At 40.3% G+C, this 27067-nt stretch overlaps 2 protein-coding genes across 2 annotated transcripts in view; one reads left to right on the forward strand and one right to left on the reverse strand.

Moving 5' to 3' along the window:
- LOC135703548 (uncharacterized) overlaps positions 1 to 13999 on the forward strand; it is a 50256-nt gene extending 36257 nt beyond the window's left edge. Inside the window, exons 2-4 of the mRNA XM_065224791.1 lie at positions 8350 to 8474; positions 8538 to 13739; positions 13798 to 13999. Coding sequence (XP_065080863.1) covers positions 8350 to 8474; positions 8538 to 13739; positions 13798 to 13999 — 5529 coding nt within the window. The remainder of the gene's footprint in view (positions 1 to 8349; positions 8475 to 8537; positions 13740 to 13797) is intronic.
- Positions 1 to 27067, reverse strand: part of LOC135703520 (mucin-2) — a 315489-nt gene that overhangs the window by 264353 nt on the left and 24069 nt on the right. The window lies entirely within an intron of this gene.

The following is a 27067-nucleotide window of genomic DNA, read 5'->3' on the forward strand; positions in this document are numbered from 1 at the left end:
CCTTAGCTTCAAAGCAATTTCAGATTACAAGTACTTCAAAAAACTCCAGACCAATAAAAGTTGTAGCTTATAACAATACCTACAAAAGCTATATACATCATATTGCGGAATTCTGTTGATGAAAAAAGTTAGGGGCAAATGAATGTAAATGAATGCATGAAATGAATATAAATGATTTTCCATGCCTGCTCCAGACAAATACAGGTAACTTTAAAGATCTTTAGGAAAGGATAGAGAGCTTCGGAAAAGTTCTGAGAATTTCAGGGCAGTTCCATGAACATCCGAATATTTTTTTTAGCATAGCTCCGAACTTTAGGAACTTTAGGCTGGTTCTGAAAAATTTAAGAAAGTTTTGAAAACTTCAGAGCCGCTCAATTAAATTCATAAAATAGTAGAATATTACATATTTTCCAAGAACGAATTTCAGAAAACTACAAAGAAGTTGGCAGTTCCATGAACGTCAAGAAAATTGCGGGACTTTTAATGAAGGTACGAGAACTTCAGCAAGATTTTGAGAACTTTATGATAGTACCATTAACCATAGACAAAATTGCGGGAACCTTCAAGAAGTTCTGCAAATTTCATGAGAATTCCAAGAATTTAAAGGAAGGTCCGAAAACTTCAGAGCAAAAGCTTTAACGTCCTTTATGTTGCGAAAGCTTCAGGGCATTTCCTTAGATTTTACGCAAATTTCGGGAACTTAAGTGCTTCCGGCCAGTTCCATTCAATTCAGGAAAATTTCAGGAGTTTCACAGAAGTTGCCAAAACTTCATTTGAGTTTAATGATCTTAAGCGACGTTACGTGAACTTTGGGGCAGTTCTGAGAACTTTAGTGCAGTTTCATGAATATCAGAATAATTGCGTGAGCTTCAGGGATGTTCCGAGAGTTTCAGGTAAATTCAGCAAAATAGCAAAAAACTTATCAAAATCTAACCCCCTTAAGTACTCATCCCCTAGGTATAAAAGTCAAGATCACAGGTATATAAATGAAACTACAATGTGTTGAATCGGAACCTACCTAACTAATTAAAACCAAAGATTTAAGTAAGCTAAAGGAGAAAAATCTATTCAACTCTCTTTTCTCCTTTAGCTTAGCTAAAGGAGAAAAATCTATTCAACTCTCTTTTCTCCTTTAGCTTACTTAAATCTTTGGTTTTAATTAGTTAGGTAGGTTCCGATTCAACACATTGTAGTTTCATTTATATACCTGTGATCTTGACTTTTATACCTAGGGGATGAGTACTTAAGGGGGTTAGATTTTGATAAGTTCTTTAGTGGGAATGACACTGATGAAGACTGCACATTGTAGTCGAAATACGTATCTGTCATGGATACCAAAATTAATTAAGTGGAATTAAATGGAAGATAACCTTTTTTTGCTGTTTTATTAAAGCATTCCGCTAACAACCCAATTTCATTACTTCATTATGATGGCTACCAAGCCTTTGGGATTTTCCTTATTAGAGAGTTGAATAGATGTTTCTCCTTTAGCTTACTTAAATCTTTGGTTTTAATTAGTTAGGTAGGTTCCGATTCAACACATTGTAGTTTCATTTATATACCTGTGATCTTGACTTTTATACCTAGGGGATGAGTACTTAAGGGGGTTAGATTTTGATAAGTTCTTTAGTGGGAATGACACTGATGAGTCTTCATCATTCTTGCACATTGTAGTCGAAATACGTATCTGTCATGGATACCAAAATTAATTAAGTGGAATTAAATGGAAGATAACCTTTTTTGCTGTTTTATTAAAGCATTCCGCTAACAACCCAATTTCATTACTTCATTCTACGACAATCTGAAGAGAATTCATTTGTTACACAATCCTCAACTTCTTTTCCTCATTTACATCATTTGATAGTAGTAGCAGTAGCAAACTAGTAGAAGTGAAAATATATGCACACAGTAGCTTGAAGAATTTCACAACCATGAATCCTGAAACGAATTCCAATGGAGCAGAATTCAGGACAATTCAGGAGAATCGAATAACAACGAATTTTTCAAACGATTTAAGAAAATGGAGCAGGTATTTTGAACAGTTTAAACTTTAAAGAGTGACATTAAGCTAATAGAAATTCTAAGGATAATTTCAAGGAATTATGAGAGGAGAATTTCCAAAAATTTACTCAACAGAACTTTTATCAAAATTAAATTTCTATGCACCTACTCGGTAACTTCGAAATCAAAATTTATTTGCCATGAACCATCATCGCACAAATTAAACAAAATATGGGCCATGATGGCTTCTTACAATCATTACTGCGAAACCATTGAGTTTACAATGTCTTGGCATAAAATAAAACAATATTTTTCATACGAAACTTTAAAGCATAAGAAGAAACATAGGAAAGCAGACACTGCTTAATTTTTATTTAAGGCTCAATTGTACTGTTTACTTTTTCTTTCAAAGAATTTATTTTTATATTTAGGAAAAAACTGTACGTTGGTTGACGGAATAAATAAATAAATAAACTTATGTGATCATATCCCAGGGAATTCTGAGGAGAATAACAAAGAAATTGGAAATAATACTTAGGAAAAGCTTGCATGATAATTTTATAGAGAACTCGAAATTATGGCGTCAAAATTAATCGATTTTTTGTGAGAATTAATCAGAATATCAACATAATTGTAAAATTATTAAAAACAGTATTCATTTCCATTTAAAATATGGGGCAAACTGGAAGGGAACATCAAAGAGAATCTCGATATTTTTTCTAGGGCAATTAATTACAGACTCTGAAAAGCATCTTATAGTTCAACGTGATGCTACTCTTAAACTGGATGTATTGAAAAATTGAATTTTAATTGCAACCAATGGCAGATTAAATTTTTCATGTCCTCAAATTGAAATTATATTTCATGCCATTGAATAGTGAAAAAGGATTTATTTTTAAAGCTGGTTATCCAAGAATGTTTTGTTATTTATTTCCACACATCCCAGGTTTTGTTAAAATCCTAAGCTAATTTTAGTTTTACTTTAGATCATCACCCAAGTTCAAAGCCTAGTATTGTATGTCTGAGATCTACGAATTTTAACGAAGAATGTGATCTAAAAAACTTGCCAAGTCCCTAAATCTTGCAAATTGTATTCTGTCTTGAACTCTGAAAATATTTATTTGGGAAATAAGAGTAGATTTTAGAAGAAAATCCAGGTATAAAACCAAAGTATTTCAGAAAAAAATCAAGAGAGTTTTGAAAATAATGTTGATAATTTTTATTCAAAGTGTCCTGCATGAAATTTGTGAACTTTTATAAATAAAATTTCAAGAGAATCTCAGAGAGATACACCATATTTTTTTTCTTTATTTAATAGTGATACATAATTTATTTAAGGGGAGTTCTTCTAAAAACTCTGCAAAAGGGAAATGATTTTAATAAAAAGTATGAGAACATTCCAAAGAAATCCTGTAAACGGTTCTAAGCGAATTTTCAAAGTAATTAAAACATAGACAGATTTTTCTACCTTTGTAATGACTCATTGAACCTATCTCAATTGATTGTCAATAATCAGTAAGCTCAGTTTGAAGACTTAAGTTAACCCTTTGCATGAAATCAATCAGTTTGAACTTAGCTTGTGTTTTTATCCCGACCCATTATGTTCATTCTAATAGATAGTGTACGCTTCTTCTTCTTCTAATTCTTCTTCTTCTTCTTCTTCTTCTTCTTCTTCTTATTCTTATTCTTCTTCGCATTTTAAGCTTATTGCTGATCGCATATTAGCTTATTGCGTGCTCTCAATTTAGGGTTCGATCGAAATGCACTTCCACAGTTATTAATTTAGAGCTTTCGATGCCAATACCAATGCATTTTTTTTTCCTTCGGTTTGTTTTTTCCGTCGATCTTGTTTTCCGTGCTGAGCACCAATGCTGCCGACGTGCCAGGAAGGCAGCTCCCACACCTGGACCCTACCTATCGACCCATCAACTCATGAACCGGGGACCAACGGCTTTACTTCCCATCCGAAGGAAGGCGTGATCAGAGATGTTATGCCTCAGAACATCCCGGAGACGCCGACTGGGATTGAAACCAGGCCTACTGGGGTTAGAGGTAATCACGCTTACCACTACACCACCGGCGCCGTTTCACCAATGCATGAATTTGTATATTGTGTGGCTAGCACAATGATACTCTATGGCCAGGGAAGTCAAGAAAATTTTCAACCCGAAAGATTCCCTCGACCGGACCGGGAAGCGAACCCACCGCCTTCGGCTTGGAAATACCGTGCCTTTACTGACTAGGCTATGAGGTCCCTTAGTAGGACTCCCGTTATTCAAATAGTAAGACTCGAACTTAGACGAAAAAAGTAAATCGAAAATTTGGGACTAGACATTTTCCCGATACCGGATCTTGGAGATTTTCATGACATTACAGTTTGAAGATGTTCACCCTCATTTTTGCTTTCGAAGGAAACGGATTCTTCAGAAAACCAAAAAATCTGTATGCAAAAACCGTTTCATTCGAATTTATCCAAAAAGTGAAATTAGGGCATTCATCTGGACTTAGAAGAATCTTTAAATCCCTAGACTTTTAAAATAACGCTGTACTTTGAATTCTGAAATTACTGACAATAATAGATTTCAAAGCCTCTGACGTGAAATAAAATTAAATCTCGAACTTGACTTTTAAATAAATTATTGATCTTAACCCGTTTTTCATGGTGAACGATCCGGTCGTTATAAATGACGTACCTATAATAAATAAATATTTACTTTTCAACTAGCGAACGACTATCGCTAACTGAAATCCATTTAATATGTCAAACCGGTTTTCAAATACATGTGAAGTACATTGAAGTTCATTTGACACTGTCTGGAATTTAAATGTGACAGAATCCCGACTGATAAATGTCCTTAGGGTCTGTCCATAACCAAGTGGTCTATACTCATTTTAAAAAAAATCTATATAAATGAATGGTTGTCCACGCAGGGGGATGAGGAAGTCAAAACCCTTTCAAAAACTGTCCACTGAAAAACTGCGCGGTATATGGACAGCCTCTTAGGAAATGAAACATTCAACTTCATCAATTTACAATCGGGAAAGGACTCTCGGAATAAAGTATTCCTCAATCCCATCCAGTTGATGAACACACCCACGAACACTGTCACATCTGTCAACCCAAGCGCACCGAACGTCATAAAAAGACCATTCCCCTCGTCATCATGCCTATCTCACAATCGTTAATCACAGCGTTTGGTCACCGTCATCGCTCCTCACCAGTAGCACTAAGCATCTCCAATCTCGCAAACATTCTTCCGAAAACGATGACACTGATTTTCCTTCCAGTTTTATATGCCAGTCATAAAATAATAAGCACCATATTTTCCACCGACTGCGCTTTTAGGAGCCCATCATGCTGCCGGTGTTGTTGCTTCCATTACCCCAGACGCCGATGCAGATCCCATATCTCCGACGACGACTGCCTCTGCACCCTAAGCACGGCAAGAGTGCGGAGGACACCTTGAGCCGGAGACACTAAAGCGCGCTAAAGATGCAATTGTGAAAGAGAGGTTTTTATTGCAGCTGCCGAGATGCATTTCTTGTCTTCACAGACGACTTCAATTGCGTAGGTGAACCACGTCGTCGTCGTTGTCTCGAGTCTGACGCGTTCGTTCCCCGCCCGGAAGATTGTGCAAAGCGAGTCGTAATGCGATGGGAAAAAGGCCGATGGATGTGCGGGCACTATTGGCAGATGAAAAATGACTCCAAACGGCAAGATTTAATCATTTTTAAGTAGAAGTTGGAGTACCATCACTGAAGGGTGTGCTGCATGTGTTCTACAATTGCGCCTGTTTGCTGCGGTGCTTAGGAAGAGAAAATCCAAGATATTATACGACCCATCATCCTCTGATGTGCACGCGCGCGACGGCGTGTGTGGGATATTTACCGGTAATGAATGCTCTGAAACTGCACCATCCGTCGTCCGTCCATCGTCAACGTCGTATGGGTTACAACAGGGAAAGACACATATAATATTGGCAAAAATAGCCAGACAAACGACGCAAAACAATGATCCATAAATCAAACTGAGTCACAGTTACACGATCATGTACCTCTTCTTTTCGGGGACGATGCTCTTCGATCGTCGATGGTTGGCTGTTGGCCATGAAATTGAACTCATACGCCCTTCTGGTTGAACTAGAAACCAATCACGATACAGCCAGCGTGCACAGGCAGGGGCATTCGAGGTGTGAGTCTTCGGAGAAATGGATATTATAGTGCTCTATCAACCACGACTAGTGTTAGTGACTTGATAGGCATTGATTTGCCAATGCTAGTTGCACAAAACCCTCCGCATATCATTCTGCTTCTGCTCTCAAGCTCTGCCATATTCTCGAACTTTCATGTTTTTTTTATTGAAGTGGCGCTTATTTATTGTTAGTTCAAAAGGTGCTATACCCTTTTAATGTAATAACAAGAATTCAGAATGTTTTCAAAACATTGATAAAAGAATCATTAATTTTAAGCGATTGGTCGCGAGGAACATAATATCCGCGTAACACAGGAGCCTCTGTATACGATATACCTACGAGTAGGCTCTACCCGCGAACGGTTGGTTTTGTTCTCGCTGGCGCTGATTTCATCTGTTTTCCGCATATTTTTTAACTGTACCAAATCAAACAAATATTAGTTTTCGCGTATGGATAAGTGTAAATTAAGATCTATCACGTTTTAAGAAGTTTGTTTAGTGATATTGTAATTATGTGTTGCTGTGGTGTCGCGTCGGTCGGTTTTTCATTTCGCTTGTTTTTGGTGCTTTGCCTCCCTCCCAAGAAGAGTTTTACCGGGTATTTTTTTTTTCTTTTCTTGGTGCTGGCGTTCTGCCTTCCGGAGGATGCACGCGAATGAGGTGTCAAGCAAAAATTCGGTGCAAATCAAAAACTTCGAATGTGATTCAAAATGTCGTGTTGGGTTGTAAAAACAACGCGGAAGATTTTTTCGATTACCGCGAGTGAACAAACCGATCCTTTTTCGGAGGCAGAATTTGGTGAGATCCATCTGATTTATAATCAATCATAAATGCATATTTCCATATATTACTAAACACGCGCCAGATTTCGAAACATCACATTTCGAAATCTGGAAGTGTGTTTGCAGTACCATTATTCATATGATAACGGTAGTGTTTACATGCGGGGCTTATTGTATGTGAAAGTAACCTAGGAATGGAAGTGAATTACCAGGCATCCTAAAATGGGTTGCTGAATCTGCAGTAGAGCTATCGCTTTCTAACTCCCGGGCTAAACTTGCTTTAAATTATTACATCAAGGATTGTTGTAAACAAATTTCTTCCATAATACCACTGCCGGCCAGTGGAGGTTAGATTGAATACACACACACAAACACGCACACACACACACACACACACACACACACACACACACACACACACACACACACACACACACACACACACACACACACACACACACACACACACACACACACACACACACACACACACACACATACACACACATACACACACACACACACACACACACACACACACACATACACACACACACACACACACACACACACACACACACACTCTCTCTCTCACACACACACACACACACACACACACACACACACACACACACACACACACACACACACACACACACACACACACTCACACACACACACACACACACACACACACACACACACACACACACACACACACACACACACACACACACACACAGGAACCTCTGTACACATATATTGATAATTCCCATGATAGTTTCATTTCACAAGAGTTACTTTAAAAAGTTCTTAGGATTTTACTTTTTTACACTATTCGGATCATCATTCCACTGTGACCGGTAATTTGATCTACTGTACTGCCTATAATTACTGTTCGCATATGCGAGCAGAGACACCTATACGTCAGTGGGCATCATCGATCATCAATCTCGCCATCAAACTACCACTCCCCGTTCATCGATTATGGGATCGACCGTGCAGCAGAACTGTGCGTTTATTGACGTTTGTGCAGTTCCGACTGTTCCTTCTCTTTCTTCCGTTAACTGACAGCTATATAAGGAACCGCCGCAGCATAAATAAACCTCTTTGGTTGTTCTACCATCATATAGACGGAGCCCTTATCATCAGTGCCGAGTGATTGAGACGACAAAAATTGGACAGTGAGAATTTCATAAAGTGCAAAGTGAAATTGAAATAAATTTAAGTAAAGTTAATTAGTTTAAAGTTAATTAGTTTAAAGTTGATCAAAATAAATTGAACTGTGAATTAAGAAGAAATAAGTGAAGATCCTCCGAAATAATTATCTCAATCCGCTGTGGTTATCGACATTGGTCCTTCGAACCGGATTAGCGTGAACTCCGCTTGTCCGCCAGCCCGGAATCTTCATTGGACCCGCTGTATCGACGCCAGTCACGTGTCAAGGAGGTTAGCTGTTCTAGAACATTCATACAAGGCATTCGAATTGCCTTTACAAGGTAATTACCTTTCCAAATCCAATACCCCTGCCCTTTTGAGCTACGCGGTCTTCCGCTTTGCAGATCCGTTCTCTTCTTCATTTTCGCCATCGTTACGTCTACGATGTCTACGGAACGACGCATTAAAGGCCTCAAGACGCGCCTGAAGAGCCTGCTGACGTCATTCAACCTGATCAAAATGTTCGTGGACGAATACAACGAAGAAACGGATGCCTGTCAAGTCCCGGTGCGTTTGGAGCACCTGGTGAAGCTCTGGAAGGAGGTTAACGCGGTGCAAGTGGATCTGGAAACGGTGGATGAGGCCGCTGTAGACCAGTACCTGAAAGTCCGTACTGATTTTGAGTCAACCTACTACCGTGTGAAGGGGTTCTTACTTTCGGTCAATAAATCACCTGCTTTGGTACAGTCACCTAGCCCTCGTTCAAATGCGCAACCACCTCTACAATCGTCTTGCGTTCGACTACCCGACGTGAAGCTACCTGTTTTCTCTGGTCAACTCGATAGCTGGTTGAACTTCCACGACCTATTTGTCTCACTCGTCCACTCGTCGCACGAACTATCCAATATACAAAAATTCTATTACTTGCGGTCTTCCTTATCCGGAGATGCCCTCAAGCTTATACAAACCATCACGATCAGCGCTGACAATTACCAGGTCGCCTGGAAGTTGTTGACAGAACATTATCAGAACTCTCCAAGACTGAAACAGTCGTACGTAGATTCGCTCTTTGAATTTCCCTCGCTGAAAAGGGAATCAGCGACAGAGTTACACTCACTCGTTGAGAAGTTCGAAGCAAATGTGAGAGTACTGAAACAGTTGGGAGAAAGGACCGAATTCTGGGACATACTTCTGATACGAATGCTCAGCATAAGGCTCGACAACACCACTCGACGTGATTGGGAAGAATTCTCATCGACGAAGAATCAGATCACCTTCACCGACCTAACGGCTTTCATTCAACGAAGAGTCACGGTTCTACAGTCGATCAACAAGACAACTGAACCTCCTCCATCAACTTACACAAAGAAGCCTGTTCAGCGTCCCGTCACCAGCCATGGAGCCAGCCAGCAGAACTATCGCAAGTGTCTCGTCTGTTCCGATCATCATCCTTTGTATCAATGCGCAGTTTTCTCGAAAATGTCGATAGAAGATAAGGAAAGAGATGTCCGTCGCCACCAACTATGCCGCAATTGTTTACGAAAGGGCCACCAAGCGCGTGACTGCCCCTCCTCCAGTACTTGCCGCAAGTGTAGAAATCACCACCATACTCAACTCTGCCCCACCGAAGCTCCAGTCGCTGTGAACTCCAGGACTGCCGACGCCGCTCAACCGAAAGTTTCTTCTATCCCTGTATGCGAAGAACAACCGAGAAGCTCTGCCTCAGCCGTTACTGAACCCGTAAGCTGTTCGTCTTCTACATTGAAGGAGAAAAGCGTCCTGCTCGCAACTGCCGTGGTCGTCCTTGTCGACGACAATGGAACCAACCACGTCGCCAGAGCACTCCTCGATTCGGGAAGTGAGTGCTGCTTTATGACTGAATCTCTCGCCCAGCAGATGAAGGCCAAACGCACCAAGATCCACGTTCCGATTGCTGGTATCGGACAATCCTCAACGTATGCTCGTCACAAACTCCAATCTACTATTCGTTCACGCACCTGTGATTATTCTACCGCTGTGGAATTCTTGATCCTCCCGAAGGTTACAGTAAACCTGCCGTCAGCATCTGTAGACACCTCTTCCTGGGAAATCCCCCCGGGAATTCAGCTTGCAGACCCGTCGTTCTACGATAAAAGACCCGTCCAACTCGTATTGGGGGCAGAAATCTTCTTTGACCTCTTCAAAGTGTCCGGTCGGATTGAGCTTGGTGAGTCTCTACCGAATCTGGTCAATTCTGTCCTAGGCTGGGTTGTATCTGGAAAGACAACCGATACCCGTTCGACAAATCCCGTCATCGCTAACGTCGCAACAGTCACCGATCTTCATCGCTTAATGGAAAGATTTTGGACCATCGAAGAAGATAACGCCAGTACCTGCTACTCTGTGGAAGAATCTGCATGCGAAGAGCACTTTCGTCGGACAGTCTCTAGAACTCCCGAAGGTCGCTATGTCGTATCTCTACCAATAAAGGAAGATGTTCTCTCCAATCTCGGTGACAATCGTCGCACAGCTATTCGTCGCTTTCGTCTACTACAAGGTCAGCTCGCTAAGAACGACGAACTAGGCAACCAGTACCGAGCGTTCATGGACGAGTACTTTCAGCTAGGCCATATGGAGCTAGTACCAGACTACCAATCGCAACATCCTTCCTACCATTTGCCTCATCATGCCGTAATACGAGCAGACAGTACGACCACTAAGGTACGCGTGGTTTTCGACGCGTCTTGTCGCACATCGAATGGGCCATCCTTAAACGACGCACTCATGGTCGGACCCATAGTGCAAGAAGAACTAAGGTCGATAACAATGCGATCCAGAATCCGCCCTATTCTGCTCAACGCTGACGTGAAACAGATGTATCGACAGATCTTAACAGACCAACGTAGCAACAACCTACAGCACATCGTATGGAGTCCATCGCCTGATTCCCCTCTGCAGACATATAAATTAAAAACCGTTACTTACGGTACCGCCAGCGCACCATTTCTTGCCACACGCGTGCTCCAGCAACTGGCGAACGACGAGCAGCACGATTTTCCAGAAGCTTCCGGTATTCTTCGAAAAGATTTCTACGTGGACGATTTATTTTCCGGAGCGGACACAGTAGAAGAAGCTATCACACTACGAAAGCAGTTGGAATCTCTTCTCGGCAGGGGAGGGTTCGAACTGCGGAAATGGGCCTCAAACGAAGAAGCCGTTCTAGAAGATGTTCCTCAAGACAACCGTGCCCTAAAGACGTCCGTGGATCTAGACCGTGATCAGTGCATTAAAAGTCTAGGATTGCACTGGGAACCAACGACCGACCATCTCCGATACAAGATTGATACACCAACGACCGATAACACCCCACTCACCAAACGCATTGCTCTTTCCCAAATAGCTCGCCTTTTTGACCCACTTGGCCTGGTGGGACCCGTCATCACAACAGCGAAGCTGTTTATGCAAGCTTTGTGGACTCTAAAGACCAACGATGGACTGATTTGGGGTTGGGATCAAGAACTCCCAACGCCCATCAAGGAACGATGGCTCGACTACATGGCTCAACTACCGCTACTGAACGCACTCCGCATCGAACGTTTCATTCTCTGCCCAAAACCTTCTTCTATTCAGCTGCACTTTTTCTCTGATGCATCGGAGAATGCATATGGAGCTTGTTGCTACATCCGATCCTCCAACTTCACCGGCGAAACCAAAACTGCACTGTTAACCGCAAAATCGAAAGTTGCTCCGTTAAAGCAACAGAGTATTCCTCGTCTCGAGCTCTGCGGAGCTCTCCTTGCTGCTCAGCTTTACGAGAAAGTGTCTGCATCGTTGAAACTCGCAACCGATACGTACTTCTGGGTGGATTCAACTATAGTTATCTGTTGGCTCAATTCTACACCATCGACATGGACTACCTTCGTTGCAAACCGCGTCCCGAAGATTCAACTTGCGACACAAAATTGTAGTTGGAATCACGTAGCGGGGCAGCAGAATCCAGCCGACCACATCTCTCGAGGATTACCAGCAGAAGATCTCCTACACGACGCACTTTGGTGGAAGGGACCTCAATGGTTGGCACTCGACAAAGAATGTTGGCCAATCCAGCAACCAATCAATACAGCAGACCATAAAAGCATCCCAGACACACGAAAGTTATGCGCAACAGCTGTTCCAGTCACCGACAATCCATCATTTATCGATCTGTTTGTCACCAAATTCTCCAACTACAACAAATTGCTACGAGTGACTGCTTACTGCCGTCGATTTCTGCAGCACTGTCAACGAAAATCGAGACCAACTACTACCACCATCACCGTCGAAGAAAAACAGCAAGCAGAAGTACAACTGATTCGCCTTGTGCAACAACAAACTTTCGCCGCCGAATGGAAAAATCTTCAGCAGTCCCAACCTGTATCAGCAAAATCTCGCATCCGTTGGTTTTACCCCTTTCTATCGACCGATCAGCTGATCCGCATCGGAGGCAGATTGAAACACGCACAACAACCTTATGACACCAAGCACCAGATTTTACTACCGTCCTCTCATCCCCTATCGACTTTGCTCATTCGCCATCTCCACGAAATCAACTTACACGCCGCACCGCAACTGCTGCTCAATGTTCTCCGACTGCGGTATTGGGTCACGGGGGCCAGGAGCCTTGCCAGAATGATCGTCCAACACTGCGTGATTTGCGTCAAAGCTCGCCCTAAGCTAGTTCAACAATTTATGGCCGAACTTCCCGTCGAACGAATCACCGCTACCCGGCCATTCACCATAACAGGAATCGATTATTGGGGCCCAATTTCGCTAAAACCACTCCATCGTCGAGCAGCACCAGGCAAGGCATACGTCGCGGTCTTTGTATGTTTCTCTACGAAGGCTGTCCATCTAGAGCTTGTGGGAGACCTAAGCACCACCAAATTCATCCAGGCCCTTCGACGCTTCGTCGCACGTCATGGGCTGTGTGCCGAAATCTTCAGCGACAACGGGAGAAATTTTGTAGGTGCCAACAACGAACTACAGCATCTTGTCCGAAGCAATGAGCATCACCGATCAATCACCGAAGAATGCGCCAACAACGGGATACGATGGCGTTTTAATCCTCCTAAAGCCTCACACTTTGGAGGTTTGTGGGAGGCAGCTATTCAGTCCGCTCAAAAACACTTCGTTCGAGCTGCGGGAACAATGAAATTGGATATGGAAGACATGCAAACTCTGCTAGCACAGATCGAGTGTTGCCTTAACTCGAGACCGTTAGTACCTCTCAGCGATGATCCCACCGACTTCGAGCCCCTCAGTCCAGGACATCTCCTCACTGGATCGTCTCTGAAGGCCGTTCCAGATACTGATGTCACCACCATTCCATTCAATCGCCTGAGACACTTCCAACAGCTTCAGAAACTATTGCAACAATTTTGGCAGCGATGGCATATCGAGTATCTCTGCACTCTTCAAAGTCGCTCCAAATGGATAAATCCTCCAGTACACATCCAAACGGGCCAGCTTGTGCTTCTGAAGGAGGACAACGTAGCACCTATCCAGTGGCCTACTGCTCGGATCGTCGATTTGCATCCAGGGAAGGACGGCATTACTCGCGTCGTCACATTGAAAACACCAACAGGACAGTATACTCGACCGGTTTCGAAAATCGCCATTCTGCCAATTCCTCCTTCTGATATCCAGCGAACAACATCAAATGAAGCAGAAATCCATCCACAAACGTTTCCAACGAAGAGCACCTGAAATAAACAATTACAAGACAAGGGACAACAATCAATGCAAAACACCACCGCCAACGCAAGCATCAATTGACGTTTCTCATCACAACATCGAGTTGATCGACAATCGACGTGGGGACAGCATCATCATCTTGTACATCGATTAAACAGTCAGAACGCGATCTTCGAAGGGGCCAGTATGTTCGCATATGCGAGCAGAGACACCTATACGTCAGTGGGCATCATCGATCATCAATCTCGCCATCAAACTACCACTCCCCGTTCATCGATTATGGGATCGACCGTGCAGCAGAACTGTGCGTTTATTGACGTTTGTGCAGTTCCGACTGTTCCTTCTCTTTCTTCCGTTAACTGACAGCTATATAAGGAACCGCCGCAGCATAAATAAACCTCTTTGGTTGTTCTACCATCATATAGACGGAGCCCTTATCATCAGTGCCGAGTGATTGAGACGACAAAAATTGGACAGTGAGAATTTCATAAAGTGCAAAGTGAAATTGAAATAAATTTAAGTAAAGTTAATTAGTTTAAAGTTAATTAGTTTAAAGTTGATCAAAATAAATTGAACTGTGAATTAAGAAGAAATAAGTGAAGATCCTCCGAAATAATTATCTCAATCCGCTGTGGTTATCGACAATTACATATCAGTCCCACATGTATTTTCGTCAATTTCAAGATAACAACGTTATTCACTATCAATTGACATTTACATCAATTGGTATATTACGTGATAAAACTACACGGCAAATAAATCTCAATTTTAATTGTGATGTGAATATTCATTCACGTAAACTTGTTATTCATTTCACACAAAAGAAAAACTTATAAGCAATGTTGTTTACAAAGATGGGCTTTTGTATAGAATATTTCAACTTTTAATAAAATGTCTCAGACTTTTACACGATTTATAATGTAAACTTATATGATATGTGACGCTCCATTTATGTGCATTATGAAAAATCAAAAATGTGAAAACAACATCAAGTCAGATTGTCCCATTAAGCAAAGTAATCACATATCAATCCAATCCTGAAATTAGATCGTCCCTAGGTCAAGTTACAGTTCTGCTTTTTTATCGCCATATTTTTCGCAGATGGTTACGTTTCACTGATTTCAACTTTTAAAAAATCCATTAATCTACTATGGTTTTTCAAATATCAACATGGGAATTGCACTTCGTAACTTCAACTACCAATATGAGTCTGCCATTTTCTCAATGCCTACTTTTTTCCATATAGGACTGATATGGGATTATAGACAATGTAGTACACAGTTTGAAAAAGTAGTGTAAATTTCTGTTTAATATGATGCACGTGAATGAATATTTACATCACGATGTAGGTATATTCCGTGTCTTTAGTTTAGTGAATGTCGTATTACTCCATCACCAATGAGAAATGATGTAGTATTCGGTTTAAATTCAGTGTAATTTTTGACTTCATCGCAACCAATTCTAAAGGCCCACGCACATTAGTTCCGGATCGGACGCGTGACAGCTAAATCTATTGTCTAACTGTCAAATTTACGTCAACGCAACGCAAACGGATCTAATGTGGGTGGCCCTTAATTGTTAGGTCCCACTATTCACACTCTTCGGAGAGTGAAAGCACCCTAGCACGATTTTACCTAATAATCATCCCAGAAATTCTTCATAATAGTTTTCTGAATTACCCTGCAAGAATATTGGGATTCTCCCTTGAAATTTTCTTCATGATACTCATGTAATTTTTTGCGCAATACTCTGAGAATTTTTACCACTATTTAAATAAAATCTTCAAGTCTACACTAACAATGCAAAAGGTCCAATGTACAGCTGTGTTCGATAAAATAGCAGCGCATGCCAATTTTCATACAAAATGGTCAACTTTGACATGATGTAACTTTGTTAACTTATGATCAGTTGAGCTGAAATGTTCGCCAAAGAACTACAAGTATGTTCAATTTTACGATTACAAAATATTAAATTTTTGGAAGCACCTGCCGGAAAGTGAGACAACAGATAAAATTGTTCAAAATAATAGTAGTTTTTTTGTATGAAAATTTACATGTTGCAAATATTTCAAAAAATTTTAACTATTATGTACATTTGTTAATTGGGTGGGGATTGTTAGAATTTTGAGAAATGTTAAATTTAAAATCTCAAAATTACGCTGAAATGAAAATTATTAGTACTGCTATTATTTTGAACAATATTACTTGGTGTCGCACTTCCGGCAGATCCTTATAAAAATTTAATATTTTGTAATCGTAAAATTGAACATATTTGTAGTTCTTTGGCGAACGTTTCAGCTCAATTGATCATAAGTTAACAAAGTTACATCATGTCAAAGTTGACCATTTTGAATGAAAATTGGCATGCGCTGCTATTTTATCGAACACAACCGTAACTCTGATCGATTATCTTCCTCGATTTTTTTTTTGGGTAAAGACAATCACGTCTGTTTTTGATAAACAATTGGGTTCTTTACGGGTATGAATTTTTATACGGAGATCGTAGTGAGCTGTGCTCGAAGAGAGACTTAGAAAATTTTCAGCCGTCAATTTTTGCTCCGTTTTTTCTAGACTTTTGTGAAGTTGTAATTAGTGTTCCTTCAACTATTTGCCACCCCAGAGTTCTTAAACCACTGATCATCTCGGAACCTAGCACCATTGGTTGTTCTTTGTGGCTCTTTGTGTTCCTTACAAGTGGGTCAGATTCTCCGTTTAGCAGCCTGAATCCATTCAGCCACAATTGTGCTTTCATCATCTGACTAATCAACTGATTGGCCATACAGGATTTTTGGTTCGCTTGTCCGATACTAAGAATAGGAAAACCTATTTTCGAGCCCAGTCAACCAACCCTTGAGTATGGAGATCACTGTAACAGGACATCGTTCATGGATCAATTTGGTGAGTCCGTTGCAATTTATTCTGGTGCTTATAATTGGCAGGATCCAATATTGGACAGTTTGATGTTTATAAAGTGCTATCAGTTAAAACTGTGTTTTTGAGATTTGTCTATATATATTCTTTGGTGCTTCCTACATCGGTTGCAGGACAGTGTTACCGATTTATATTGGATAATCCAAAGCTATGTTGATCATTATAACATTAAATTTTGAATAACAACCCTAATAAACAAATACCATAAACGAACTGTATCTCGGATAGGTAAACCATCCCACATAGGGTTTGGATGATACCCCGAACACGTCGTTAAGCTCTCTTTTATGGTTATTTTTATTAGGGAAATGATAAGACAATCTTATTCAAATGTCGTAATAATACCTCTGACCAAGGAAGAATGATTTATATAGTTTTCATAAAAGTTGACGATACAAATACTAATGAGGAAAGGAATTCCGCATTTCCTTTTCCCAAGTCCTTTTCCTCTCCTTCCCTTCCCTTCTTCTCTTTTCAGAAAGCGAGTAATGGCGCTATAACCATATGCCATATAGGGCTAGGACAAGAGTTAGTGCTCAGGTCCCAACCGCTAGAAGAAAATGGTAGCGAGCAAGGGCGCTATAACCTAGGCGAATACAGCATTCCCTCCGTATAGGTTACGTCCGCACACCGCTCTCTGTTGTCCTTCGACTGAGGTCGGCTGGATCGATTGAGGGATGGCAGTGGGTTGGCGGTGCCGTCCACGCTTGTACGGAGGGAGGACTGTACGCTCGAACACAAGGGGTAAATACCTGTGTTCCATCCCAGGAGATCGGACAATCAAGGAGTGTACATTAACTTTCTTAGCTCTGTCACTCCCAACGATTTATATAGCCTATTTTCAAATCCTGCATACGGAGCGGTTGGTACGGTATGTCCCCGCTCTTTGATTACCTGTGGATTAAATGTTAACCACTGTCTATACTTATTAAGTAGACATGGTAAACATTCACTTCCACAAAAATTAACTTAACGCTACACAGTAGGCCTGGCCGCTTTATTGTTTGTTTCACATCCTTGATGTGCAGCAAGCATTAATAATGACAAGAAAAATGATAGATGTATCATTTTCCAGGATTCTTTCAAGTACTGGCTGTGTATGTGTAGACTAGACTAGACTAGACTAGACAATTGGGTTCTTTACGGGTATTGAAGAAAATGCATATTCGTAAACTGCATTTAAAATGAAACTAAAAACCAAAATTTCATCAATAAGTGTGTAATTGCGCTGGCAAAAATCATTATCTTAGCGCCCTCGGTGGGACTTTGTATACGCTATTTTACGTGACGTCTTGATGACAGTTCCTGGCGGGCCACTCGAACGCGCTCAAGGCATTGTTATTGTTTACGTCTGATGTTTTTGTTTTGAATTTGGTCGTATTTTGATTTTGTATCGTGTGAAAGTGAAAATTAAAAATGCCTCCGAAAAAAATTCCTAAACATATCGCAGCAAAACTGTTGAAAACTGCATCATCTTCAGCGCGATCAGGTAACATAATTAATTGATCTTAAGATGCCGTTAATTTCAATAAACATGCTTTTAGATTCCATCACTTTAAGCAAGTATGCCGCTGCTTTGGCAGCAGAGCACCTGGAGCGGTACGTGCAAAAAATTACAGTGATTGGAAAAGATCCATACCTGCTGCCAATGAAAAAAAGTGAGCTTCCAGAAAATGTGTCGTACGAATCGATTATTAACTACGCTCTACACAAAAAATCGGCTTACACTGGTGAAAGTATGCATTGTAAGTAGCTGTAGCGTTTTTTGAACTGCAGTTACAAAAAACTGAGACCACCGAAGAACATGAACATGAACTGATGTCAACAAATCGGCCCGCTGGTAAACGTCAAAATAGGTAAACAGAATAAAAACAGCTGACTCTAAACGTCTCGTAAAATGCCTTATAAGGGAAGGTCCATTAATTATGTCACGCAAATTTAGTCCATTTTCAACCCCCCCTCCCCTCTTTGTCACATATTTTGTATGGAACTTAATTTTTTTTTGTATGACTCGTCACAGTTTCCAAAACCCCCCCTCCCCCCTAAAAGTGTGACATAATTAATGGACGACCCCTAAGAGCTAGCTGTCAATTTGTTAGTTAAGTGTCAAACAGTGAAGTAATTATAATTAAATTGGATCTTTCGGTTGAGACGGTTCCTTTTTGTTTGTTTAATTTTATTTTAAACAGGATTGGACTTTAAATTTAGGAGCTCGGCTAGCTTGGCGGCTGCCGCTTTTGCTTACTGAGTAGAAGATGGTGGGTTTACTCCCAAGCTCCTCTAGAACAAAACAATTACTATGGTAGCATCGCCTGCTTGAGCGAATCCTGACCCATCTCCCACCAAAATATCCAACTCCGTAGCATCCCAAGTAACAATTTCGGGTTTAAAATGGTTCTGAAGACCGTGATTTAGACTAACATGCTTTAAAACTTCGATAAAACTTGGGATGTTACTTGGGATCTATGGGGGCGTAGGTGAGTCGCTGGCCTCCCGTTAAGTAGATATTACATCAGGAGAAGATGGGCGTGGCCGGCAATGGTAATTGTCATGCTTTTCCTGTTCTGACTTTTGATTGGAGAACTATTCACTCCCACATAGTTTTCCTTAAGCAATCAAAATATGAACGTTAAAGTTGATACATGTCAGTTGCCAGTATGCAATGTACGAATTACTTTGTTACACACGCAACGCAATGCAACGCAAACAGTGAAGTAATTATTTTGCTTTAAATCTTGATTTATAAACCCATAGGCTTTCGATAAAAATATCGTTGTGCTCAGAAAACGAAGCTCTTTCAGATGATGTATAAAAACCAATATAATTTTGAAAATGAAAGAATCCAATTTGATTAAAGAAGTTATTATCTAGATGTCTAATACGACAACAAGCATTTTTGTAGCTGATTTATTAACAAAATGATCAATGTTACATTGGTCCTTTTGCATTTTCAGGGGTCACAATTTTGGTTTTATCATGGTTTTAAAGAAGTTTATAAGGCTTGACTTGAAGACCATAATAAAACTAGAAATGTTGCTTGGGATAGCAGAATTCTAATCGATTTCACGCTTAAGGTCACGAGTTTGAATCTCATCCCCAAGTAAGTCACGAATGACCTCAAATGTGGTAGTGACTATAACATGATGGAGAACGACTGCCCCTCCCCCATCTCTCCCACTTCTGAGACCCTTTTAAAAGCATGAGGTAAACGATAACAGCGCTCATTTTCTGCAGCATGATACTTCACATTATAAAGCATCCTGTAGACAAATTTCCCATTAATTTTCTTTAGAAAAAGCACGTGCTTGACACTAGCGTGCGCAGTGTGTTTTTGGATGGCACAAGGGGTGGTAAACTCACTCTATATAACTCTTAGACTTGTACAACTCATGTATATATTATGATCGACAAATCGCCTATAGTGAATTTTTCTCTATTTATCGTCAACAGTCGCTCGTTAGCTGGCAACATCAATGGAGTGAAGGGAGCTTGGGACGATGGCTACATTCAATTATCCCTAAGGTGTCGAAGTTTGCATTGTTCAAATAGTCGAGACTTCATACGCGTGATGTCTCGTCTCATGTCCAATCACTATTGTCTAAACGCTCACTTGTTCCGTGTGGGGTTGGGAAACAGCAATATCTGTGAATGTGGACAAGGTTACCAGGACGCTGATCACATCCTTTGGTCTTGTGCGGAGTATCGTGGAGTCAGATCACATTTGTATGTACCCCTTCGGGCTCGAGGTAGACAACCCAATGTTCCGGTTCGAGATATCTTGGCTGGGCGCGATTTGGAAAATATGAAACTCATATATGAATTTTTGAAATTCATTAACCTTAGGTTGTAGATAGTTTATTTTCTTAATTAAGTTGGTATGTTTGTCAGGATGAATATGTTTGCGAGAAAGAGTGTGTGTGTGTATACTAGGGTGTTTCATTTTGAAAAAAGTGATGAATTTTTGATAGGCCACCCTCCAGTTCGATTCATAGCCCCAAAATATGAACCTGTGCAAAAAATGGTAAAGATTGATGAAGGTTTAGAGGTCGCGCCAATGATTTGGATTTTGTATGGAGATTTTGGTGAATTAGTATGGGAAATTATTGATTTTCGTTTACATTGCTCTAACTTTGGTTGTAGTTGTCCAAACGTTGAAAAAAAAAATATGTGGTTGTCATGACAATGATCAACAAGCCTGTTGTTGTTGCGATGAAATTGGCGTTGTTGCCTTGTACATATTCATCTGTCAATTTACCCTATTTTGCCATTTTTTCACATTTTTATAATTCTTGATACGCTGCAAAACTGAGCGTAGCAACTGTAGGCTTTTTGTTTATTGCCATAGCAATAACATACTAAATTTTTTCGACATTTGGACAAGTAGAAGCAAAGTTATAGCGATATAAGCGATTTTTTAAATTCTTCCATAGTAATTCCCATACAAATTTCAAATCATTGGCGCGACCTCTAAACCTTCATCAATCTTTACCAATTTTTGCACAGGTTCATATTTTGGGGCTATGAATCGAACTGGAGGGTGGCCCATCAGAAATTCATCACTTTTTTCAGAATGAAGCACCCTAGTGTATACATTCCTTAGTATTCATGTTAATCATGTTGAAATCATCAGTTCTTTAGATTTAGTTACCATATTAAAACAAATGAAATTCGTAATCCTCTCAACCTTTCCCCATTCTTAAATTGTAAAACTCCCTAACCTCGAGACGACCGCGAGTAATCGGTTAAACCCCCTTAACTCTACACAGATAAAAATTCTGAATTTTAATTATGATGTAAACATTCATTCACGTAGACTTGTATTTTATTTCACGCAACCAAGCAACTTGCAAACAATGTTGTTTACAAAGATGTGCTTTGTATACAATATTTGCTACATTGCATGAAATGTGTCAGAACTTTACATGATATATAATGTAAACGTATATGATATGTGACGCACACGATGCACATATCATATTGAACAGAAATTTACACTACCTTTTCGAACTGTGTAGTTTTAAGATTCTTATTGTAGAAGAAAAAGAATATATCGGCTCAGTAAAGTTTATTCAACTGAGCCTGTACACATAAACGAATTAACAAAAAAAAAACTCATGTATATCAATTTATGGTGCTTCCAAAGACCCAAAAATAGCTGTAAATGAACAAAATAACCAACGGGATGAGTATGACAGTTGTTTGCAACCCCTGCTGCGTACCCATGTGGCTTGGAATAGGGTGTCGGAGGCCTGAAGTCGTTGTCCTACTTTTAAAAAAAATCCTTGGAAAATACATCAAATACCCATTGAAATATTCTTAGACTTGCCTTGTAATTTTACCTAAAATTACCTTAGAATTCTTCTTATAATTCTCCTGATTATTAAAAAAATTAACCGCGGAGCAGGGACGTACTGAGGAGGTGGCAAACACGGACTCCGCCAAGGACGGCAAGGCACAAAGGCGAATTCAAATAGTTTCTGCTTAGCATTTTTTCCACGACGTTAATTTCTTTTTTTCTTTCCGTTATTTAACGTCGATCTCTGATCCGCAATCTAGTGCTAGGCCAGAAGAAGTCGGTAATCATCGACCTGTAGCGCTCTCCGTTGACGGTGATGGCCTCGCCAGCGTCGTGTCGAAGAAGTACGGACCGATGACGCCTCCCGCCCAAAATGCACACCAAACAGTGACTTTCTGGGGATGCATTGCCACTTGGTGGACCTCGTGTGCATTGACCTTGTCCCAAATTCGATAGTTCTGCTTGTTCACATACCCGTACATCCAGAAATGGGCCTCGTCGCTGAAGAAGATTTTTTGGGCAAAATAGGGGTCTGTTTCAGCGAACACACGCTGTCGCTGTCTATGATCGTTAAGCTTGAGCTCCTGGGTCAATTGGATATTGTATGGGTGCAGACCCAAGTCTCGACGCAGAATGTGCCAAGTTGAAGCCTGCGAGAGGTGCGTGCCACTTCTTGTGCGCGGCGCGGAATCGACTGCCGCGGGTTCTCCTGCACACTTTCGCGTACAGTGGCGATATTCTCGGCAGACCTTGCGTCCAGTTGACGTACGGGTGATGGTTGAGCGTTCACCGAACCATTTTTTCTCGAATTTGTTCACCACATTGCGAATAGTCCTACCACAATTATTGCGACTGTGAAATAGGCGAAGCGTTCGGAACGTTGCTCGCAAAGAACACTTACTTTGATAAAACAATTTTATCATTTGGACGCTATAACTCTCCGTGGTAATTTGGAAAGATACACTGAATAAATGACAACTAATTTCACACTTCCGAAGCAACAATTTTTGTTCTATTAAACTTTTATAGCAGTTGATATAACCAAATTATAAAACCTTCACTGACGACCACATTGCTTTAACAACCTCCTGCCAACCGCTATAAAGCCATGTCATGGCCAATTGACCCAGTTTAAATGCAATTATTGAAACTTGATATGCGAACTACCTTAGGAGCATAGGTTTTATGTCAGTTTTATCACACTCTACCCATTGTTGTTAAAAATGAAAGCATGAAACCTCCTCCTGTTCAGAAAGATTTAACAACCTTTTGATGACTACCATAAAACTATATTACAACCGTAATACAACCACAGGCTGCAAAGGATGCTATGATAAAACAATGATTAAATAAGAATAAATCTACCAAGCATTTAGATTGCTACTTGGGTTGCAGCTTCAACAATATAGCCGCAATGAACTGTTAAAGTTAGGAAATCCCTTTTGGAAAACCCGTTAGAAGCTCAACACCTTCGAATTATTAGAAAATTTGAACAAAAACGTAGGCATCAAAATGCAGGACTATCAAATCCTACATACTGCAAAAAGAATGATCAATCTTGAAATAAATTCACGCTAAAAAAAGTTGAGAATAGTAACTGATTACAGTACAAAGTGACTTGGCCATAAAAGGAGATTTTTGGCTTGAAATAAGTGATTTGCTACCAGCCCTGTGATTTATAAATATAATTTGAAGTTTGAAAGAGGATCAGTAAGAGTTAACTATTTTAGTTCAAGACATTCCCATCAAGACTCTGTAAAATTAAAAACGTCTGCTTTCCTTTAATTAAGCTGGTAGACATATTGAAATATTTTACTGAAAAAATGCGTGGCCCAGAAGTTTTGAAACCAATTCCGGCCACGCTGCATACGCCTGTTGGATTTTTCTTAATATCAGAAATATCTCTATAACTCCAAACACAACACACACATTGCAACTCGAGTACGCCGCGCACACAGGAGGGACCAGCATTTACGGAACAATCATCATCAGCTCAGCACAGTTCGCGGAAAATCCAAATCAACCATTAAATCGTACCTGAAAGCTGTCAACGCCTGCGATCAACTTGTATGACGACGATGATCTTTGAAATACGATCGAACCGATGTCAATCAAATGTTGTATATGTACCTACCTGCAGGCGGCGGCGGCACCATCAACAGTCGACCAAAATGGCATCTGCGCGCCGTGGCACGAGAGCGAACGGAATTATAAAGTTTGTGTGCTCCGACTAGTTGGCTATATCCGTTACATTTTTATTAACTTGTTATAACGGATTAAAAAGCGTGCAGTACTGCCAGTGGGGGATACAAAAAAAGCGGAGAACGTGATTAATTCATCTAGAGTTGCTCCTAGGCGAACAATATTGAATGAGGATTGATTCGAAAGATTGCACCGATCATCGGACCCAAGTTCAGGTTACCACCGACCATATGTACATGGAGGAAAAAAAACCCCATCACGTTCAACAGGCTGGAAGGCGGTTCTGACCAATATGGCAATTTCCTTTTACGCAGAAGACAACATCTCCGCCAGATCGATAACTCTTTTACTTATGCCACTCGTTCGGCATCGCCATATCCATTGAATCTGAGGGCTGCATTTTATATCAGAACCCACATCAACCGGAGCGAGAAAAACATTGCTTCTAATACCAACTTTGGGCGAATTTGTCCCGACTCGGTTTTCTAACAGAGTGCAGCATAGCCTTATGGCACCTAATCATGATAACACCCAAAACCCATTCAACGGCGGTCATAAATTTTCTTACGTAAATCTTAAAACCCCAGCTCGTGCTGTGTTGACCCAGGAACAGCCATGAGTGCTGAAGCTGAGCAATTTTTCGTCTTGTCCGATAGGAAAGGCCAGACCAGAAACATTTAAGGGCCGCCAACAATAAAGCGCTGTCTGCAGAGAAGAAAGGAAATGCAATTGCACTGTTTTATGGCGGCGGAGCCGGAGCCGAGAGAAATTCCTTGTACAGGAAAATATTTGTCTTGGCCGGCGCGTTGCTGGCACAATTTTTCCCTCTGCTGTCGAGCGTTCGGAATTGATAAGAAAAATTTGCGCTATTTTTCCGGGGAGTAATTTTGCGCCTGGCGCGAAGCAATTTATTATGAACGGAGTTTTATAATGACAGCTCGTGATTAAGCGGTAGTCAGTGAAGCATGCTGAAAGCAATATTTCTGTGTACCGATTTCCGATTACCATTCTGAATGCAACAATGTAGGGCGGAAAAAATAGAAAAATTATGCCAAAGCATCGGTGCACCGACTCCAAATGATAAATAAGTACATTGAATGGAGTTTAGTTTCGTTAATTGCTAACAGAGGGCAGTGCGGTGACAACATACATGGTACCTCTATATACAGCCATTCAAAACGATATAGTGGTTCACAGAATGTCGTAAAAAATTGTAGTTTTGTTCCTTATCGCAAAATATAAGACCCGTATTTTATTATTTTGCCATTAGAGTGACCATTTCTATATTAAGGTGGTCCAAAAAATCATTTTTTTTTATTCATAAATTTTGAACCACCAATCCGATTTCAAAGATCAAAATATCAAATGAAAGGTAATTAAAAAGTCTTTAGTATAGATGATGTAACTATGTTACAGTTGTCATAAATCAATGGAGATGCATGGTAGTCTAGTCGCATAGGAGTACCGAGCGAAAACCCAAAACTTTATTTTTCCAAAAAGGCATTTTAACTACCTTTCATTTGATATTTTAATCTTTGAAATCGGCCAGTGGTTTTAAGTTATGAATTTTTGAAAAGTCAATTTTGAAAAAAGTGATTTTTTACACCACTCTGACATGGAAACGGTAACTCTAAAGAAAAATACGGGTCTAATATTTTACGATAAGGAACAAAACTACCAATTTTTACGAAGTTCTGAGAACCACTATATCGTTTTGCTATGGAATGGCATGCATCTATGCAGCTAGATTAACATCCGGGGTCCCTCCTTTCTTACATATTCTACGAAAAACTGGCCAAGCTCCGCTCCTGGATGGAAAATTTAATCGAATAACCAAGAGTTCGAACATTTTTTCAAGGCTAGGTACTATATATTGTAGTCTAGGAAAGGAAAATCACATATCGTGTGGCATCAATATATATAACATGTTGAAAATTTTCGCTCTTGGATTTCAATTTTTTGGTTCTCTTGGTAGTAAAGCGGATAAAAAATGTATGGGAAAAGGCTGTTTTGATTTTATTGTAACTTGTTTAACAATAATGTCAGGACAAAAAACTGAACGACAAAGGCCCTGATTGTCGTGCACTTTTGTTGACCTGAATATGCCTCGAAAGCGAATTATTTTCGCTTCTCTCAATTTATATATGGGGATTTGTATAACTTCCTACCATCGAAACAGCACCATCACTGCGGAAAATGATCTGATTTGGTCTGATTTTGACCCTAAAAAGTAAGTTTTTATACAGTAACGATTTTACGTAAAATATATGTTCTACACCCTTTTTTTTTCTTGACTCTAAACAGAACTGTGCACGATGGTCCTTCGGCGTGACAGGGGGTTGGTGCAGGTTGTAAGGCCTGCACCAACCGTAAAACACAAAACGTACAGGAAGCAAACAATGTAAATACAGACCGGAACAATCGGCATAGACCCAAGCAACGAATACGGACTAGCGATTGGAAACTCTGAACATAGAACTGTAAGTAACCGCATTCTTTAAGTGTGGGACGCGCGAGGAATTGGAGGCAAGCAGCCACCCGAGCAAAGCTGGAGATCAAATTGAAATCAAAATTTGCTGTTATGATGTAACTTATTTTGAATACTCCAGTTGATCTCATTTTGGTTGACTTAACGGTTAACACAGCAAAAATGAGAGCAAAATTTTACACTGTTGAAGCAAACGGAAAACTAATCCTGCTTTCAATGAAATCAATTTGATTACTGATTTTGCATTCATAATGTTTAACTGAATACGGGCCTGGAGTAAATGGTTAGCATTCATGCTTCTCACGC

This window comes from Ochlerotatus camptorhynchus, unplaced genomic scaffold (assembly GCF_037179485.1).
Source record: "Ochlerotatus camptorhynchus isolate MF236.1 unplaced genomic scaffold, CSIRO-AGI_Acam_v1.1 ptg000215l, whole genome shotgun sequence".
NCBI classification, from domain to species: Eukaryota; Metazoa; Arthropoda; class Insecta; order Diptera; family Culicidae; genus Ochlerotatus; species Ochlerotatus camptorhynchus.